This window comes from Maylandia zebra, unplaced genomic scaffold (assembly GCF_041146795.1).
Source record: "Maylandia zebra isolate NMK-2024a unplaced genomic scaffold, Mzebra_GT3a scaffold11, whole genome shotgun sequence".
Lineage (NCBI taxonomy): Eukaryota > Metazoa > Chordata > Actinopteri > Cichliformes > Cichlidae > Maylandia > Maylandia zebra.
This window is the reverse complement of record NW_027490041.1, coordinates 3,316,466-3,338,470: the sequence shown is the minus strand read 5'-3', so window position 1 is coordinate 3,338,470 and position 22,005 is coordinate 3,316,466. Positions and strand designations below refer to the sequence as shown.

At 42.7% G+C, this 22,005-nt stretch overlaps 1 protein-coding gene across 1 annotated transcript; it reads left to right on the top strand.

The window, feature by feature from the left end:
* The first annotated feature begins 5,912 nt into the window (after positions 1-5,912).
* On the top strand, positions 5,913-21,552 carry LOC143416055 (uncharacterized). Its single transcript, XM_076881423.1, has 5 exons — positions 5,913-6,424; positions 6,918-7,091; positions 12,375-12,548; positions 18,351-18,397; positions 18,546-21,552. Exons 1-5 carry the CDS (start codon positions 5,913-5,915, stop codon positions 19,079-19,081), a joined length of 1,443 nt encoding a protein of 480 aa, XP_076737538.1. The 3' UTR covers positions 19,082-21,552.
* Positions 21,553-22,005: the final 453 nt, after the last annotated feature.

The following is a 22,005-nucleotide window of genomic DNA, read 5'->3' as shown; positions in this document are numbered from 1 at the left end:
GTTTCAGCCATGATTTCTCTTCCTGTATTTCAGAGTAAAGACTGAAGTGACAAATGGAAGCATGTTTAAAAAACACAATGTGAGAGAGACGTTGAGGTCCTTAGAAGTTACCCTGGGTTTTTCTGTCACCCTGCTAGATGTTACACACCTTGTTATTGGACTGATTTCTACTGCTGGACTACTCCTGCGGAGAGTAACAATACTCTTACTAATTAGCTCCCTTTCACACCTTTGGGGATATTTATTTTTGTGTTTGCAGCGCTGTGAGCCAGAACAGTGAGAGAAAAATCTGCAACAGCGACGAGCCGAATGCTTACGTGAATCGCAGCAGCTGCACATGTGCTACGCTGAATTAGAGGATATCTTTGCTCTGGATTTCTATTTCTACTTTTTCATTTCTATATGATTCTTCTTGCATCTAAACAAAGATGATTCAATTTGCTAAATGTTGATGGCTCTTCGTGCTCAGGTGTAAATGAGACGTAATATTTGCTCTTGGTTTGGTTCTCCTGTACAGAACCTTGCAGTACAACAGAAACCTAAAAACATTATTTGTAGTTGTTATTCTTAGTTGTTCTGCTGCCTAAATACCACAGGGTCTGATTATGAAGTTATTGAGCTGCACATACTTTACGACCTGCTTAAGTTCGAGGTCACAGCGTCTGTAGAGCAGCTGGAACATAATGAAGTCTACAAGGTTAAAGTTTTCTCTTCAGTTATTGTTCTTTCTGCTGCTTGGTTTGATGGATCTGAGAGCTTTTGTTTTTATTATTGTTATTATAATTATCATTAATATTTTACTCTCTAGAAGCTTTAAAATAGTGTTTGTGTTTGAAAAAATTGATTTAAGAATTGAACAGAAACATCTGTCCTTCTGAAAATCGCCCAAAGGCACGGAGACAAAGTCAAAGGATGCAACCTGTAACTTTCTCTTCCTTCATGTCAGGACCATCATCCATGATTTATATAAAATGCATATAGCAACAGTAGCACTTTAGTTTGGACTTTATGATTTCTGTAACTGGAAAATATTATTTTGTTTAAAGACAGAAGTGACCGCATGTTTCCCTACTGTAGGGGTCTCTGCAAGCATACAGAGGGGTGCTCTGAGAGGGTCCAAGATGACAACTTTGGAATTCTACTAGAAACAGCCGATCATATTTGTTTGCCAAAGCTGAATTCAGGGCAAACTACGCTAAATTAGCGTTTTTAGCTAACAGCTACAATAAGCATAAAGCTTACCTTACGGCTATCATTTGTTAACATGACGCTTGTTCTTATACATGTAATACATTTATTACCAACCTGAGAGTTCATCCGCTGGTCATTCGACATGACGAATGACTTCTGAAGTCTTAATTCAGCTCAAGACGCTGTAGATTCCCGTCAGTAACACTTTCGGTCCGCCAGTAAAACGTAGTTCTATTGATCTGCGCTTGAACCGGAACCGGATGTAAGTTCCAAAAAACTGAATTTAGGAACTGAAATTGAATGGTGAGAAGTGAAACTGAAATTATTCGAGAGCTGAATTTTTAAAGGATAAAATGCAGTTTCAAAGCAAATCAATTCATTTTCAAAATATAAATTCAATTTCAATTTAGTGATGATCATTTTCAAACCATAAATTCAATTTCAAATTAGACTAATTCAAATTCAGTTTTCAAAAGCATTTATTCAAGTTACAATTCAGATTCAATCTGAGCAATTCAAATTCAAATTGAACTTATTCAAATTCAGTTTCTGATGGCACAGATTTCTGCCCATAGTTTTGTTCCATTTGTTAGGGATGAATGAAATGCTTCCTTGAAAGGATGTGTGCAGTCACCAGTGGGCGTGGAAGCATGTGCGCCCTCATTTGGTGGGTGTGCAAGAAAAGTCATCCTGTCACACAGCAATGCCTACATAAATCACACCACTCTGCTTAAAATAATAATGTTTAGTGAAGCAGGTGAAGCAAAGGGCTGCTTTTAATAGGCTGGGAGACCCAGGTGTGCTGCTTTAGCTGCTGAGCCTCTTATGACAGAACAGCGGAGAGTGGTAAGAAGGGAGGAGGGGGTCTGGCTGTGTTTGTGAACGATAGATGGTGTAACTCTGGGCATTTCTCTATCAAAGAGACGCTATACTGTAAGGACATTGAGCTGCTAGCGGTTAGCATGAGACCGTACTATCTACCACGAGAGTTTACACACGTGATTATGATAGCTGTGTATGTCCCGCCCTCTGCTAACGCTGCAGCAGCCTGTGAGGTCCTGCACACTGTAACCAGCAGACTCCAAACACAGCACCCTCAGGCCCTTTTCCTGATCTCTGGGGACTTTAAAGATGATGTAACCATTTAATTATGGTTACATCATTAATTGTGTAATTAATTATGCAAAATGCAAAACGCTCAGCTGTGTCTCCAATCAAAGCTCTGTAACTTCAGAGGTGATGTTCATATGTTGACTAATGGTTTTCTTTCATTTTTGATGTACTGCAGAATATTTGTATAAAATCCAGGCCAGGAAAATCTCCTTCATGTGTTTCTGTGTTTTGTCTTCAGCTACGTTGACACAAAGGCCTCTGCTGTGACGCTCACACCTTTGATAAAGTCTGGAGAGTGTCAGCTTCCTTTTTATAGATATAAAAATATGTAATCAGAATCAGAATCAGAATACTTTATTGATCCCTGGGGGAAATTATTTTTTGTTACAGTGCTCCATTTTAAACCAACATTAAGACAAGACAGACAATACACTAACTAAGAATAGTACAATATATATATATATATACATACATACATATATACATAAGTCACTCATAAATAAATAGCTGGAAAAGAAACATGTGTAGCTGTAGCAGCAAACAGTGTGTTAAGTGGATGCGTTGTACAGGGAGCCACAGGCAGGAAAGATTTCCTGTGTCGTTCAGTGGTGCTTTTCGGTAATCTCAGTCTCTCACTGAACGAGCTCCTGTGACTGACCAGCATGTCATGGAGTGGGTGGGCGGTGTTATCCAACATAGTCTTTATCTTGGACAGCATCCGCCTCTCCGACACCACCTTGAGGGAGTCCAGCTCCATCCCCACAACATTGCTGGCCTTACGGATTAGTTTATTAAGTCTGTTGGCATCTGCGACCCTCAGCCTGCTCCCCCAGCATGCAACAGCATAGAGGATCGCACTGGCCACAACAGACTCATAGAAAATCCTGAGCATTTTCTGGCAGATGTTGAAGGACCTCAGTCGCCTCAAGAAATAGAGACGACTCTGGCCCTTCCTGTAAAGTGCTGTGGTGTTTTTAGCCCAGTCCAGTTTATTGTCAATGTGTACTCCAAGGTATTTATAGTCCTCCACAATGTCAACACTGACCCCCTGAATTGAAACAGGGGTCAAGTGTTTCCTGGTCTTCCTGAAGTCCACGATCAGTTCCTTGGTTTTTGCCACGTTGAGCTGCAGATGATTCTGCTCACACCACGTGACAAAGGAGTCGACCACAGCCCGGTACTCTGTCTCATCATCCCTGCTGATGCATCCAACCACCGCAGAGTCATCAGGAAACTTCTGAAGATGGAGGTCTCTGTGCAGGGGCTGAAGTCTGTGGTGTAGAGGGTGAAGAGGAAGGGGGAGAGGACAGTCCCCTGTGGTGCCCCTGTGTTGCTGATCACCTTGTCAGACACACACTGTGGGAGACGTACATATTGTGGTCTTCCTGTCAGGTAATCAACAATCCAGGACACCAGAGAAGCATCCACCTGCATCGCTGCTAACTTATCACCCAGGAGGGTCGGCCTGATGGTGTTGAAAGCACTGGAAAAGTCAAAAAACATGACCGTCACAGTGCTCGCCGGCTGGTCCAGATGGGTGTAGACACGATTGAGCAGGTAGATGATGGCGTCCTCAGTTCCGAGACGAGGCTGATAAGCGAACTGAAGGGGATCCAGGTGTGGTCTTACTATGGGTCGCAGCTGGTCCAGGATGAGCCTTTCCAGGGTCTTCATGATGTGGGAGGTCAATGCCACGGGCCTGTAATCCTGGGGGCCACTGGGACGTGGCGTCTTTGGTACAGGGACCGGGACCCTCTGCAGACTCAGACTCAGCATAAACAGTTTATGAAAGACTCCACACAGCTGGGGGGCACAGGTCTTGAGGACAAGGGGACTCACTCCGTCTGGTCCAGCAGACTTGCCTGAGTGAAGTCTCCTCATTTGCATCTCAACCTGGTATTGAGTGAAGGTGATGGGTGGGGGAGGGGTGTCAGGAATCTCACAGGAGGCAACATGTGAAGAGAGAGGCTGGCACAGTGGTGTGGCTCTGGATTCCAGGCTGACTACAGGTGAGGTTGTGGGGGTGGGAGCAGACACTGTGGTGTCGAATCTATTGAAAAACAGATTCAACTCGTTGGCTCTATTCTCACCTCCCTCAGCTCCCCTGCTGTTGGTCGGCCTGAATCCAGTGATGGTCTTCATGCCCCTCCACACCTCTCTCATGCTGTTCTGCTGGAGTTTCCACTCCAGCTTCCTCCTGTAATTGTCCTTAGCCTCTCTGATCTTGAACTCTTGAGCCACGATCGCCCCACATATTGTTGTCTTTTGTTGCAGACACCAAGTGTTGAGATCCTGTCTCAACCTCCTACATTCTTCCAGCAGGTTACACATTATTGTTTGTATTTGGAATCAAATATATGTGTCAGTTGGGCCTAGTGCAGGGGTCAGCAACCTTTAACACCCAAAGAGCCTTTTGGACCCGGTTTCCACGCAAAGGGTCAGGGTTCGGGAAAACACTGGGAGCCGCAAATACTTTGTGACATCTAAAATGAAGATAACACTGTGTATATTGTTTTTACCTTTATGCTTTGTGTGAACAACTACAGTGTGTTGCTTATGAAATCCATGAAGTGCTACAGAGAAAATTACATTTGATTTATGTAATGAACACATTTTGAGCTCTTAAAGAAACATAACAAAGGAAAGCTGAACTCCAATGATCCATGTAGCAAACACAAACTGTTATATCGCCTTTGGGCTTTTGGAGCCTTGACCTGACTTTTAAAAAATAATTGGAAAAAAGCTCTATGCTGCTACAAAATGAAAAATAGATATTTGCAAAATTCTGCCCAAGTATGTATTTTACCTGGTTACTGCATGTGGTGGGCGTGGTCTGCAGCGCCGCTGCAGGGGAGGCGGACGCACCTGAGCGGCACCCGCAATCACGCCTTAACGTCTGTGCTCTCTCTGCTGTTGTTGGTGTGTGTCGGGCTGTGAGCTGCAAAGCTACAGCCGGCTGTGTGCGCACAGCAACTGAAGGAAAAAATGTCCATCCCGGTTTTCCCTCCAAGGCACGAGCGATAAGCAGAGTTCTGTCCTTTCCTTCTAAGATTCCTAATTATTTAAAGTAACACTCAGGTATGCCATTCAGCGTGTTAGTACGAGCTCGGGAGCAGCTTGGGAGAACAAGAGAACAGAGACTGCTTTAGGTTGCCTTCCCAATCGACTCAAAGGTTTATTAAGTATACAACAGCTTATATAGAGAAAAAAAGGTTCGTGTGTCAGCTTTCCCAGTTCAAACCGGTACAGACCAAATAAGGAAACGTCTTCCTGCCTTGTGAGCAGAGAAGTATCCTTTGTGTAGTTTATCAGTTCAGCTACAAATTATGATCATCCCAGCAAAATACACTCCTAGACATAGAATACAGAGTTCTTTCATTAGTGAATTCTGAAACAAACCACCTGGCCTTTAGCGAGCCTTTTCTAAGAGATAAAGAAAAAGGGAGGATGGGAGTAAGGAAGTGGTCTCGTCTCTGTGGTGTTTTCGACCTTCTTACACATTAATTCTTGGGTCAGAGAGAAAGAGAAAAACAACTAGTAAATGGGCCTTATTGAGTAACAGCTTCATGTATGATATCACTATAAAACAATATCCTGTAAATGCTATCATGGTATCAAAATATCACAACACATGGTCTAAACTATTTAACAAACTAAAACTTCAATCTCTCCACCAGAGTGCTGTGAACAAGGCCTTACAGAGTCCAAATGGACACCTGGACTTGTTCCTCCGCTTCCTCCTGGGTCTTTCACTGCAGACCAATCAGACTCTCCTACGAGGTCTGCTGACACAGACAGGAAGTAGCTCACAGACCAATAAGAAAACAGTCCAGTACATCAAGAAGAAGCTCAGTGAGAATCTGTCTGCAGAGAAAAGCATCAATCTGTTCCACTGTCTGAATGAACTGAATGATCGTTCTCTAGTGGAGAAGATCCAACAGTCCCTGAGATCAGGAAGTCTCTCCACAGATAAACTGTCTCCTGCTCAGTGGTCAGCTCTGGTCTTCATCTTACTGTCATCAGAAGAAGATCTGGATGTGTTTGACCTGCAGAAATACTCTGCTTCAGAGGAGGCTCTTCTGAGGCTGCTGCCAGTGGTCAAAGCCTCCAACAAAGCTCTGTAAGTACATATGTGATCATAGCTTTAGTTTTTAAATGTTTATTCTAGTTAACACAGATCAGGTGGAACAACTCAAATAAAATATAAAAAATATTAAGTGGTCATCGGTACTCAGTTTGTTCAATACTGAATACAATGGAGCACAAATTGTCCACGTTTCTGAAATATTTCTGGGTGTAACTGTCACCAAAGTGCAATTTAGACCTGGCCTGTGGTTGTTATCTAAGTGATAATCATCAATTCTACTAAAACAAATACAAAATAAAGAAATTTGACACATTCTGTTGATATCAAAAGCACACTGAACAATTCAGTGTTGTTTTACTGCTGTTCTCTCTTCACTTCTTCTCCTCTGATTCTCTCCACATGTTGCTCTGCATCAGTGCTCAGTTTCCTGACAAAACAAGATGAAATATTGCTAAATATAATAGTATCTCATTACACTTCAACATAAGTGTTTTATTTTTGTAATTGTTTATCTGTTATTTTTCAGACTGAGTCACTGTGACCTGTCAGAGAGAAGCTGTGAAGCTCTGGCCTCAGGTCTCAGCTCTCAGACCTCTAATCTGAGACAGCTGGACCTGAGTAACATTAACCTGAAGGATTCAGGCGTGAAGCTTCTGTCTGAAGGACTGAAGAGTCCACACTGTACACTGGAAACTCTCAGGTGAGATCAAGCATTTTTCTTTCATCAACTGACAGAATTAGCAGATTAATAATAAGGCAGTCCTCTAATAAGAGGAGAAGTGGAGGTGTTTTGAAGGGCAACATACTCTTATGTTAACAAGACAGGAAGTAGTTCCTGGGAACTGCTTCCTTTGTTATTGTCTAAGTAGAAACATGATGGTAAAACAGTGATGAGTTTGCAGAAGTGAATCCACAGCACACAACACAACAATGCTGTTGCGTGCTGAAAGCAGACTTCTCACAGATTCTGAGACTGCAGGTTTCATCACTGTCCAACCAAAATTCACTGAACCAGCAGTAAATGAACGTCCAAAACTACACTTCATGTTTAAAAAACAGATGATCAGGGGGATTTGTGTTTACATCTTTTTTTGTGTGATCTGTTCACCTGCTGTTTCAGCTGTTTGGTGGTTGTTGAGATGGTTTTGTGACCTTTTAGCTGAGATTCTGACGTTTCTGTAGATACCACACAAGTCTAATTACTTTGTATAGCATGAATGGCCATAACGAGGTTTTTAACAGTAAGAAAAGTTGTAAAACGTAAGAAAATATAGTTAAAAGTCCAAAACCTTCTACGTCTGGTGGCTTGTGGTGAGGAGCAGATCAAACGAGTAAAGAATTACGTTATAATTATAAATTGCTTCAACAGCACATTCAGGTCTGTGAGACTCATTCAGACACTGAGCCGTGGCTCTCTGCTACATGCACATATTTCTGCATCTCTGCCATTCAGACACACTTTATATATAGTTTATTTTATGTAATATTCAATACTGAACTGTACATTTAGTCTTTTTAAAGGCAGCAAGTTTTATTCAGTGTTTTCATAAAAGCCTTATTTTTATCCATTTACTGCTATTAGGAAGAACACGTGAGGTTTAAGACCTGGACCAGTTTGAAACCTTTTGTCCTCCACAATGGAAAATGGGTGGAAATAAAAATGGGTCTCACTTTAGCCAGCTCCTAATTTTATCAGTTCTACTCTCAGCGTCTCCTGTATATCTCCTGTATAAATGTTGCACTCAGCTTTGTGGTCTCCAATATCACTGAAATGCAGCCAGATGCTGCTCATTTTGCCTTTTCACTCTTTCCTGACACGCTTGCATTTCAGTACAGCTCCCATTTATCTGTGTACTGGTCTCTACCACTACCCTTGCTGTCTATGGGACATGTCCTCTTTCACATAATGGTATGATCCCAGTCTGTCTCTGAAAGTGTTTGGCCACATGGTTTGCTCATCAGAGTAAAACCTCAGCTGTGCTCACATTGATTATCAGCAAGCCTGAAAATTCATTAATATTTGACATATGAAATTATCTCAAGGGCTGGATTTGGCCCACGGGCCATATGTTTGACACCCCTGGTTTACACACTTTGGTATTCAATGTACAAGTGAGTTAGCTCTCAGCTAACTAGCAGAGAAGCTAACTGCTGGGACTGCGTCTTTCTAACAAGAGCGTCAGACACTCAGACTGGTTTCCTTTGTGGATGATGATGTGTTCTCACACTGATCCTTCATGCTGATGCTGCCATCCACCCACTGCTCCTGGATTCCTCATCATCATCTCCATCAGCCCTCACAATACTCCACCTTCATCAGCTTCATGTTCGTCAGCCTGGATGGACAGTAATTCTTTCCATGGGTTATGGTGGGACATTGAGAGCTGAAGTCAAACAGCAGTGAGAAATGAAAGACTGATTCATTTCTATTTAGTCTTGTGATGTGCAGCTTTGTTCAGAGCATTAAGGCCCAGCAAAGATTACTGAGGTCATAGAGTCCTGATGAAACCTGTGTGCTTATAGAAACTGAGACCAGATGAACCAGAATAGAAGGACATTAAAATGAAGTGTCAGCTACACAAAGGCAAAGCTATTCAGTTGTTGCTGTGAGTTATTTAAATGGAGGATGGAGTCAGACTTTAAGCTGCTGGACTCAGTCACTATATCCTGTTGTCCTCATAGAACCTGGACACACAGACTCACCTGTGACACAGTGACACACAGTGTGGGCTACACACACATTAGAAAGTGGATCAGTCACACTTGTGCAATCATTTGTTGTGCTGGGAAACCATGAACACTGTGAATCACATTAATGGCTTTGTTACAGCAACATTCAATCATGAGTTCAAAAGTAGTGTATTGTGTACTTATTTTAATAGTACTGCAGTGTGAGAAGTGCAACATTCAGTGTGCAGAAACAGATCAGGTGCTTTCTAACAGCAGTGTTCCCTTTAACACAGCAGCAGTTCAAATATTTCTGTCAGTCTGAGCTGAAACATGAATCTAATCAAATATCAAATCAAAGTTCTTTGCCTCTGCCAGGACGTTAACATTTGATCTAGTTTTTTACAAAGTTCCCTCAGCGTCCAGAGCCACCAACATACCTTTGATCAACAGCAAGTGAACATTTATAAATGTGTGTTTCCAGAACAGGAAGCAGCAGAACTATTGTTCTGTTATCAGGCAGCAGCACAAACGCTCATCAGCTCATTTACTGTGCAGGACTTTGAGTGTGTGAAGTGTGTGTTTGTGCTGGATTTCCTTTGGAGAATCTCAGTCAGAAACCAGACAAAGAAAAACTCTTTCAACAGTCCAGGTTGAGTTGACAACATGAACTGCATTTATCTTCCTCTGACTTGACATGTTCTTCCTCCTCTGCACCGAGCCAGCTGCTAAGACTCACAAGCTCATTGACATTTTCTGATGATAAAGAAACTCTCTTCTTCTGCACAATATGAGCAGCAACAGAGAAGAAGCTTTCACAGGTACAGATGTTGCAGCTGTGGCCAAGTACATGTGCTGCATGTTGGAGCTGCACTCTAATGGACAGGCCTCTGTACTGATGGTGGGCTCTGCTCTGTATCCACCACACTGTTCTCAGCTGAGTCTTCCTCCTGTTCACACTCTGATGAAGCACCAACAGGGCCAACTTCTTCTCTGGTGGCTCGGATGTTGTTGCTTCCACAGGTTTCCCTCCAACAACCCTCTGTTCCTGCAGTAAGTTCAGTAAGATCTGGGTAAACACTTGAGCTCCTTGAATCTGGCTCCAGCAGCAGTTTTCACATATACAATGTTGGCTTTTTGCTTGCGTGTCTCCAGGTCTGTTCTGAATGTAGACTTGAATTTGACCACGTAGGCGGGGTCATCATCTGAGCTCTCCATCACCTGAGAGAGATGACAAAACACAGAATCACAGAGCATGAAACCAACGTTTCTCCTCCCAGAAGTTCAGTCACAGACCTGCAACAGAAACAAGAAGATTCAAACGACGCAGAGCTTTCATTTACTTATATCCACAAACATGTCCTCTACATATTCATGCTGTATTTACACACACATACAGAGGCTGTTTGTCTCTCACACACAGACAGGACACTGAGAAATACATCATGTTAAATATACCTGCAGGCTTCCAGCTGTGCACTTTGTCCCTGTCAGCTGTGATCGCCATGGCAACCTTGGTGTTGTGCGCGATGCAGGGACGTGTTCAAAGGCAGACGTCTGGCAGCAGCATCATATTTGATGCACTATCTGTACTGAGTGTGCTGACTTTATTTCAAATGTCCCACTGCTGTGCAACATGAATCACATGTTCTGCATGTTTCTGTAACTCCCAGGTAACCATGGTTACACAGCCACGCCCAGTAGTCTCCAGAGAGACCAACAGCTGGTTCATGTTGTAACGCCGTGGCTTTCGTAGTCTCTCCTTTTTCTACAGCTCATGTGTTCTTCTTGTGATGGTGCGTCTTGAGGCTCATACATGCCGTCATTTATTGATCCTAAGAACGTTCCTCAGACCGACTTCTTCAACAACAGATAACTTTAGTTGTATCAACACTGCCTCCTGGAACAGTTTAAAATGAACATGTCAAAGATCTGTACCTGTCTCCATGTTTCTGTCCCCGCCCCTTTCTCTCTGCCCTGGGTCATGTGAGCGCTGCAGTAGTATTAGGCCCACCCTCAATGCTCCCATTGGCTGAGACGCATAATGACGCCCATCTCAAGCCAGCACTGATCAACATCCCTCCTGTGACCCATGGCTGTTATATTCAGAGCCAGTGAGCACTTTCACAATAATCATGATTTTAAAAACTGTGATTAAAATAATTGCTGATGTTAATCAGTTAATGAGTTAACGAGATTATAACAGGTTAAGTTGCCCTAATAATTAGACTTTGGTGACAAACTGATGTGATCTCCATGTTTCCTTTGTTGGACTGTGGGCGAGTGTCAGAACTGAATGTACTGAGTAACATGTAGAGTTTAAACATGTGTCAGTTCCAGTTTTAGAGCTCTAAAGTGCAGCTATCATGTTAGGAATATGTTAGGAATAGACAGGAACACTGAGCACACTGAGGTCAAATCTTTATTTTACCACTCGCTGCATTCTTGATGTTCATGAATTCAGCAGGTTCATGATTGTCTGCAGCATTAATCTCATATTTCCATTAAAAGTGTTGAATTTGACTGTTTGATGTTCTTTATGATCTCTGGCACCAGTTCATCTGTAGGCTGAGCTCAGTCCATCCATTTAGTGAAATGATGTTTAAAGGTCTCCTTGTTCTGTGAGCGTGCACAGATCCTGAAGCAGAAAGCCTGGGTTACAGAGAAATGATCATCACTGTGATGATGCTCATCATCTCTGACTGGGATCTGAGGTTTTGTCAAAGCAGCAAAGAAAGCCTGGCTATGTTGGACTGGGTGTGGCAGCAGCTCCCAGTTTGAGTTCAGGAGACAGACACCCTCTCTACTTTGAAGATCAGCTTCAAGCTTCCCTTTGTGATAAAGCTTATAGTTCGAGCTGGATCAGGTGACCCATCCCTTAGTTATGATGCTATAGGCTCAGGCTGTTGGTGGACTTCCCATGATGCTCTGCTTTCTTCTCCCCTCTTTTCACTCCTGATGCTTTTATATGTCACTACTGCATGTCCTTAACTTTTGTCTCTCTGTTTTGTTCTTGTCTCTCTGAGCTCATCTCTTCTCTTTCCCCTCACCCTGCAACCAGTCATGGTAGATGCTCCTCCTGGAGCCTGTTTTCACTGGGAGGATCTTTGTGTCAAAGGGAGTTCTTCTTCCCACCATCACCAAGTGCTGCTCACAGTGGAGGCGGTTACCTTACACTGTTAAACAGCTTCAGATGACTGTTGTTGTCTGTTGGGTATTGTCACTTATAAATAAAGTTACAATGGATGGATAGATGTTATTGTGACAAAGAGAAAACAACTGTTGACAGATAGATTGTTGTTTTGTGTGTCTGCAGTCTGTCAGGCTGTCTGATGACAGAGGAAGGCTGTACTTCTCTGGCCTCAGCTCTGAGCTCCAACCCCTCCCATCTGAGAGAGCTGGACCTGAGCTACAATCATCCAGGTGTCTCAGGAATGAAGCTGCTGTCGGCTGGACTGAAGGATCCAGGCTGGAGACTGGACACTCTCAGGTATGGAGAGAAAATCTGATAGAGGAGGAAGAGCTGGAAACATTTCCTGTGTCCTTCACTCACTTCCTGTTTGTTTCCTGCAGATGACACATGAACAATCACACATGCAGGAATATTTTCAGGGACAGACACACTAGTCTAGCTGGATAGTTCATGGATATTTATGTAGGGGTCTCCAAGGAGTCTGTTTGCAGGAACATTTAGGTCACAGGTGTACCTGATATAGATACCAGTGTACCTAATAAAGTGTCAGCTAACATTTGGAAATGGAAGCTTAAACAATGACAAACTGTACATTCACAGCTGAATTCACAATAAATTTGTTCTCAAGTGCACATTTTTCTGTTATTGTTCTCAAACAACAGAATGAGATTGAAATATTGATTCTAACAGGGCCCATAAACAGCATTAGCTTAGCAGCATTAGCTTATCAGAGTTTCCATCATGGTCACACAAATCCTTAGCAGAGAAAAGTGGCCTACTTAGCATTAGCTGCTCAAGTTGTATAAAGAAAGGGAAAACAGTATTAGCATTAGCTGCTAATGGCAGCTTACTTAGCATAAACTCTTCACATCTTTATAATGCAAGGGAAAGGAGTCACTCATGGAAGCCTATTTAGCATTAACGTCTCACATCATTATAACACAAGAGAAATGGGTATTAGCATAAGCTACCAATGCTTATTCACCTCAAATTACCTTTAGCTGCTAATGGTACCCTTCTTAGCATTAACTCCTCACTAATATAATGCTAATTCACATCAAATTAGCATTAGCTGCTCATATTGTTATAAGGAAAGAGAAAACGGTATTAGCATTAGCTACTAATAATTATTCAGCCCTACTTAGAATAAGCCTCTAAAAGCAACCTACTTAGCATTAACTCCTCACATCGTTGTTACCCAAGGAAAAGAGTATTAGTATTACCTACTATCATTTTTAATAAGTAAGAGAAAACAGTGTTAGTATTATTGAATAATGCTAATTCACAATAATTAGAATTAGCTATTTACAGGAGCGTACTCAGAATTAGCCGCTCACATTGTTAAAAAGTAAGGGAAAACAGTATTAGTATTAGCACATAATGCTAATTCACGTCAAAGTAGCATTAGTTAACAATGGCAGCCTACTTAGCATTAACTGCTCACTAATATAATGCTAATTCACATCAAATTAGCATTAGCTGCTCACATTGTTAAAAGGGAAGGAAAAACAATATTAGCATTAGCTGCTAATAATTATTCACCTAATTAGAGTTAGCCCCTAATGGCAGCCTAGTTAGCATTAACTCCTGACATCGTTATACTGCAGGGGAAAAGGGTTACCATTATTGGATAATGCTAATTTACATCAAATTAACAATAGTAATAATGGTAGACTTCGTATCATTAGCTGCTGCCATTCTTACAAAGCAGAGGAAAACAATATGAGCATTAGCTGCTAATGCTTTTTCATCTAAAATTAGCATTAGCCACTAATGGCAGCCTACTTAGCATTAACTCCTCACTAATATAATGCTAATTCACGTCAAATTAGCATTAGCTGCTAGCATCAGCCTACCTAGCACTAGCTGTTCACATTGTTAAAAGGGAAGAGAAAATGATATTAGCATTAGCTACTAATAATTATTCACCCCTAATTAGAATTAGCCGCTAATGGCAGTATACTTAGCATTAACTCCTCACATTGTTATAATGTAAGGGAAAATAATTAGCATTATCTAATAATGTTGACCTTGGCCCACTGGAAAAGTTCAGAACTAAAGATTTAGGAGTGTTTCTCGATAGCTCTTTCTCATTTGAGAAACAAATGAATTCTGTTATTAAATCCAGCTGTAAGGTTTATATTGTTGATTGTCATTTATGCTTAGAAATATTTACTCATATATGCTTAGAGTTGTATAATTGAGTGCATAATGATAGAGGATTGATCCTTAGAGGTTTATTACCAACTTTAGATATCTGACCCATCACTGTGACTTGTACTTAAGAGTTAAATGGCCTTCTTTGGCCATTAGAAGACAGGGGCATTGGTACACTTTTATTTACAAAGCTATGCTTGGATTGCTGCCTCCTTATATTTGTACTTTGCTCACAAGGACAAATAGTGGTTCTTACTCCTTGCGTTCAAATGATCTGTCTGTTCCCCTTGTCCCCACAGAGCTGGGCCTTTGTCCACTCTGCGCCTTTTTCGTAGAACCTGTTACAGAAAGACTGGAAACTGACTGAACTGTTGTCTTTGAATGTTTTTAAAACTAAACTCAAAGGCCTACAGACTGCCTCAATAATGTGTAATTGTTTTGTGTAATTTTAACTTTGTTTGTTCGTATGTATTTGTTTTGAAATGTGCTGCCTCTTGGCCAGGACTCCCTTGAAAAAGAGGTTTTTGATCTCAACGGTACATTCCTGGTTAAATAAAGGTTAAATTAAAAAAAAGTAGTCTGTAAAGACTCTGTGTGCCTTCCACAGTGCTCTGGCATGCACACACCACTTGGGGCCATGAGAGAGCTCGTACCCTCTCTTACTGATTTATGGTGTAGGACAGGGGTCTCAAACTCAATTTAGCTGGGGGCCGCTGCAGGCAGAGTCTGGGTGAGGCTGGGCCGCATTAGGTTTTCCACAAGAAAGGCATGGTTAAAAAAATTCCAATCTTCTCAAATCTCTTTATTTTTATTTTTTAACAAAAAATATGAAAAATAAATAAACAAATTAAGAATTAATAAGAAAATAAATCAATCTGTAATACATAAATAAAATAATAATAAGATATTTTTAGTCAGTGAACTTGTGTGTTTCTTTCAGTCTTCTATATCTGCTGTGTTTAGATTGAAATGTCTGTATTAACAGTTCTATAACCTTCTTCTGAACATGAATGGAACACTGTAGAAAATGAACTGTTCTTCTGAACATGGCTTCTCTTGTTGCGACCCTCAGTACGTCTTGAAGATGATCATCCGTAAGTCTGGACCTGTACTTGGACTTATTGAAGGTCAAAGTGGAGAAGAGCTTTTGGCACAAGTATATGCTACCAAAAAGGCACATGGTCCGCTTGAACATTCGGGAAAGCCGAGGGAAACTAGGGCTCAATTCTCTCAAAGATTGTCCAAGCTTGTCTGCTTTTCCACTCACCTCCCTGAACTTTGCTTTGAGTTCAGAGTTGCACTGCAGCTCAATGAGCTCCATTTGAAGCACAGAAGGGGCATCTTGCACATCAAAGGAGAAGGGGTCTGCAAAAATGTGAAAGGTGGCTCTGTGTGTCTTGAAGTCAGCAAATCTGTGATCAAATTCCTCCTGTAGCCTCAAAATGACATCAACATACTCGTCAGCACTGAATGGTGTGCCTGCATCCACGAGTGCCTTGATTTCTGGGAAATGGCAAAGGTTTGTCTGAGAGAGCTGAGCTTTCCAGAGCGCCAGTTTTGTGGAGAATGCTCTCACGTTGTCATAGGCAGCACTGACAAGTTGCCCCTGGCCTTGTAACGTCTTGTTCAGTTCGCTCTCTCGTCTCCCTGGTATTTTGCATCCAGCTCAGCATGTCTAGTTGTGTAATGACGTTTCAAATTGTATTCCTTGTGCAGCGCAACTTTCTCTGTGCAAATAAGACAGGTCGGGGTGCCCCTGTGCTCAACAAAGAAATATTGCATTTCCCACTTTTCCTGAAATTGTCGGTGCTCATCACCAACCTTTCTCTTCACCGCAGGCTTTGAAAAAGACATGTTTGGGGCTATGTGACATTTATAATTCTACTTGGTGTCACTGTCGCATTGAAGTTTCAATCAAGCGTTTAGCCGACGGACGGGGAACGTCTCAGCGCGTAGAGAACGTCATTTCTGCTTCTTTTTCTTGCAACCATAGCACGGCCATCGGCAGATAAAAAGCCGGTAGCAGTCTCCTTTGTTTTTACGCTCGATGTTCATGTCTTTCATGATGACACGAACACCGTGGCGTTTGCAGATGGTAGAAAGTGCAGGGATAGCGAGCGCAAAACAGGCGACTGCTCACGGCGCCGGGCTGTTGTTACAGGAGAAAGAAGCGGAAACGACACTGTGACATATAACAAATAACATCAGCTGTTTCTGATGTTAGTTGTTGTGACTGCTTTTACATTATATTGAAATATATGTAATGTTCATGTTTGCTGCAATGCAAACGCAGTGATGCAAATAAAAACATGGAGCCACAAATTACGGTGCGACCCTATAATTAGTCCGGGTTACCGGGGACTGTTGTTGCCGATGAACAGGTGTCGCTATGTGACTGCAGACTAAATTGGGCTGCATTGAGTTCATGACTTTTCTTTTATCCGCCGCCTACGCATCACTGTGAGAGTTAATATGAGATCTCTCTCTGTGGAAAAATAACTTAAATCCCACTGACGTGTGTATAAATCTATATACGTATAATGTCCCGCTGGGCAGCAACTTAAAAAAACAACTTTTTTTAAAGTGTTGTGAACGCAGCGCGCTAGGGCGAATGTCGGCGTTTGCCCAATAGAAAGGAGGAAGCCAGCCAGGCACAGAAAGAAAGAAACACTCCAGGGCAACGCTGCTGGAACTTTGACTCATTGAGAAATGTTTCCCTGCTTGCATCAAGCCCGGCTGGTGTCCCCTGAGATCCATATCCCACCCTGATTGGTGGGTTAATTCAGCTCCGCCCACAACACTGTAAAGTGTCATACATTATCAAACTAACATTACATTTTCATATTAAGGTGGGGCCAAAAACTATCGTCCTGCGGGCCGCAATTGGCCCGCGGGCCGCGAGTTTGAGACCCCTGGTGTAGGAGGACACCTGCTCTGTGTCTGGTTAAGTATAAGAGCCCTTTGTTAGGGGGACCGCTGGACTCTTAGCACCAGCTTTGGGGTCACAGGGTCACATCTGGAACACACACACACACACACACACACACACACACTCACACACAGACACACACACACACTCTCACACACACACACACACACACACACACACACACACACACACACACACACACACACACACACACACACTCACACACACACACAGACACACACACACACTCTCACACACACACACACACACACACACTATGCACAGACTGGGACTCTTTGTTCATACCTGTGTAAGACGTCACATGTTAATGAACTTGTGCATATCCATGTAAGCTCAATAAAGAGCAGTGTTACGAGGGAGCAGACGAGAGCGACTGAGGTCAAGTGAAGGAACGGCGCTGTCACAGTTCTCTCCCTCATCAATTGTCTGGTTCCAGCGGTGGGTCTGTGCTAGACGACCCATCACCAGCTTCTTCCACTGGTTACCAGTACGTGGTAGAATCCACTTCCAGATCTGGTTGTCTTTAAATCTGTGAATGGATTGGCTCCATCTTATCTCTCTTTAACAAAAGAATCCAAGTGGAGCCCTCAGGTCTGCAGATAAGCAGCTTCTGACCAGAACTAGACGTAAAAACAGAGGTGAGCTTTATCGATGGCTGCAGCCAAACTCTGGAACAGTCGCTCTTCACATCAGGTCGTCACCAACACTGGACATTTTTAAAAGCCGGTTGGAAACACATTTGTACTCTGTAGCTTTCAATCCTGACCAGTCTTTATAGTCATTACTGTGGATGTTTCCTATTTTCTCTCTACTCTGTGCAGCACTTTGGCTCAAGCTGTTTTTAAATGTGGTGATAAATAAATGTAGATTTCTTTGAATAAAACAGTGGAGCCGAGCTTTGAGCTCAGTGTGTAACAGTGTGTGTGTGAGAGCCATGTAATGTCCATGTGTGCATGCTGACTGTGCTGCTCTGACCCCCCTCCTCCTTTCAGGGTGGAGCCTGCTGGAGTCCGATGGTTGAGACCAGGTCTGAGGAAGTGTAAGTGTGTTTTTAATGGGATTCATGGAAACAAAGCAGCACACATTCAACCATCTTCATCATGTCAGGAGTCATCATCAAAGTGTCAATCAATGAACAGATGATGGATCAATAACTGCAGCTGGATTGTGTTTGTTCTCTCCATCAGATTCCTGTCAACTCACAATCGACACAAACACAGTGAACACAAAGCTCCAACTGTCTGACAACAACAGGAAGGTGACACATGTGGAGGAGGTTCAGTCATATCCTGATCATCCAGACAGATTTGATGTTTGGTCTCAGCTGCTGTGTAGAAATGGTCTGACTGGTCGCTGTTACTGGGAGGTCGAGTGGAGAGGAGACGTTTATATATCAGTGAGTTACAGAAGCATCAGAAGGAAAGGAGGCAGAGATGACTGTGTGTTTGGACACAATGATCAGTCCTGGAGTCTGATCTGCTCTGATGATGGTCCTCATTCTGTCTGGCACAATTACAGAGAAACATCCATCTCCTCCTCCTCCTCCTCCTCTGTCTCTAACAGAGCAGCAGTGTATGTGGACTGTCCTGCTGGCACTCTGTCCTTCTACAGAGTCTCCTCTGACACTCTGATCCACCTCCACACCTTCAACACCACATTCACTCAAACTCTTTATCCTGGGTTTAGACTCTGGTCTCGTGGTGCCTCAGTGTCCCTGTGCTGAGTGGAGTGTAAAGAGTGTCTCCTGTTACAGAAACACTCTGACTGTTGAACAGATAGTTCAGTCTGTACATGTCTGTCTCTTTCACTCACAAACACGTTTTCAGATTCATGGATTCAATCAGTTGATGTTTGAAACTCTTCTAAATGATTCCTTGTAAACTTCTTCCTCTTCAGTCACAAACAAACAGGAAGTGATGTCACATGTGTTCCTGTCCACACAGCAGAATGAGTCTATTGCTGACAGTGATGTACAAACAGAGTGAGCATTTCTGAGGCCCAAAATAAACTGAGTAGTTCACTGAATGAACAATGGACTGTGAGCTCAGTTCCTTCATCATTAGTATGGATTATATATGTATATGTATTATATTAGTATCATATATATCAGGTGCTGCTGCTTTCAGTCATTGTGCAAATGTGCTGTTTGTAAGCTTGTAAAGCTGCAGTCAGCTGAGACTGAAGAAGTCACCTGATCAGTGAGCAAACGTTTCTGAAAACGTCCAGATGAACAGAATCAACCTTTTGGGATCAGCCAGCAATGCAGCATCATTGTTGTTCAGCTTCAGAGGTTTGCAGGAATGAACTGATGACCAGAAACAGCTGCAAAGTCCAAGAAAATACCAGCTGGAGTTCAGCTGCATTTGAAGAAGTCAAAGAAAAGTAAGGATGGCAAAGGGCGACGTTTTCTTCCAAAGAGCTGCAAACATGGTCGACGCCTCATTAGAAGAATCATCTGGACATTTGTGAGGAACTCTAACCAAGAAAGCAACGTCACACAGATCCAACAGACAGTTTCCATGACTGCAAGTGTTGAGTGGGAAAATGCTACATTGCATTATTGCATCCTCTCACCACAGGAGGCGCTGTTGGCACCACTGATTGCTGATCAGCTGTTCTCTGATGATCTGATTGATACTGTGAATAACAGGACTCACTGAACTCTGTGACACAGTGAAGATTACAGAGTTTAACTTCAACATCTGACTGACGTCACACAGACAGAAGGATGAACCAGTGAGGCACAGAACACAGTTACTGGAGATACTGGATCAGCTCCATGTGAACCTCTGATGGAGAAGCTGCTGAGCCAGAGAAACATCAGGACATGACAGCAGCTGTACTTATCTAACAACATGTAGCAGAGCTGATCTATGTTAGAGGATCTATCACAGCAGCTGAAGCCAAAGTCCAACACTGGATACCAGCTGAGCCTGTGCTGAGTGTAGTGTTACAGGAAAAGGGCAGAAACACTGGTAGCTCCCAGTGATGCTGACTGGGGCACAGAGCTGAATGATGCAGCATCAGGACACTGTTTCAGTCTGACTGACAGAGAAACCTGTAGCTGTATCTACATGTGAGGCAGAGGCCACACAAGCAGCTTTCTATGTTTCACAGTGACTGAGATCTTCAGTGGGGGTGGACATGCTCCTGTACAGACCTCTGAGGAGAACCAAGGTGCAGTCAAAGAGTCCAGTCTGTCCTCACAGATGTGAACATGTGCTTTCATCAGGTCTGCTGTCAGCTAGCAGGCTCACATCAGAATCACTGTTCCTGAAAAACACAGTCTGTGTGACATCATCAGTCAGCTGATGGTCCCAGATCTGAATGGTTTCTGTCTCTACTGAGGAAGTCAGAGAATATCACTGAGGTGTGGATCAGGTCTGAGTGAGCTGTGGAGGGACAGCTTTAAACAGTCCACAGGTCTCACGTCCTGCTCAGTCTGGTAGCAGATACCTCGTATTGTTCCAGATGTGCTGACATCAGCAGCAGCACAGCTGTGTGATACCATGAATCTCAGTTATTGATCCAACACACAGTAAATACAAAGATCAGGATTTCTGAGAGTAATCATTATGAGTCTGAACACATGATCACTGAATGTTAGGCTCCACAATAATAAGCTAACACAAGCAAACACAGCTTTCAGCTCTTATTTTGAAACTGGCTTATTTAGAGAGCTGTGATGTGAGCGTGCCTGGCTCTGAGGCACTTGGGTCAGCCTCTGTTGTTTAGAAGTGTTACAGACTGTGAATGACACAGACCTGTCAGTTTCCATGTTTGTCTGTAACACAGCTCAGGGCTCCATGCTGAACGCATCCATCCAGTGTTATTGATCCAGGACTGATACCAGCATTGGGATCAATACTACAACACACAATCACATGTGTCCACGTGATGTGTTTGACCAGCTTTATTCATTAATGATCAATCAGCTTATTTACTGCATCTGAGTCCAGCTTCATTTAAATGATCCAACCATGAAAATGACATCAGTCCTACAGAAGCACTTCATGCTAACAGGAAGTCATTGATTAAGGTGGAATAACACAGAGACACAACCACTCACAGCTAACCTGACCCCACTAACTGCATGTGTTTGGACTGTGGGAGGAAGCCGGAGTACCGGAGAGGACGCACACAAACACGGGAGAACATGAAGCTCTGAAACAAAGATGGTGGATTTGACCTCAGGACCAGGCAGGGTTAAGGGGGCCATGACCCCCCAATAATAGATCCAGCTACACTGAAACTGACAATTTCATTTACTTTTACTGTTTTAAAGCTATCAGGCTGCTTTGTGGCTCACTCAATACTAAACTAAGATACTTTCAGTGTGAATCATTTGCAGGAACACAGGCAGGATTTAAAGTGCAGAACTTTACAGTCTCTGTCTCAAAGTTGGTCTAAACATGCTAACAGCTCTTTGTTTTTCTCAGTTTTCACTGGTTTGATGTAATGAAAGAAATTTTAAAGAAGCAGACGATTGTTGTTATTTTAGTTCTATAGTTTCATAAATCGTGGTGTGGATCTAAGTCAACATTCAGAATAAATAAGATAATACAGCACTTTGATGGTTGCCTTTGTATTTTCCCAGCAGTGCTCAGGTTGGTTCTCGGCTACATTTACATACAGATGTTCATGTGT

Bases quoted from the DNA above. Each gene is read 5' to 3' on its own strand.
- LOC143416055 (XM_076881423.1), top strand. From the start codon at position 5,913: ATGGTATCAAAATATCACAACACATGGTCTAAACTATTTAACAAACTA. The intron at 6,425-6,917 runs GTAAGTACATAT...GTTATTTTTCAG, and splicing joins AAAGCCTCCAACAAAGCTCT to ACTGAGTCACTGTGACCTGT. The intron at 18,398-18,545 runs GTAAGTGTGTTT...TCTCTCCATCAG, and splicing joins GAGACCAGGTCTGAGGAAGT to ATTCCTGTCAACTCACAATC.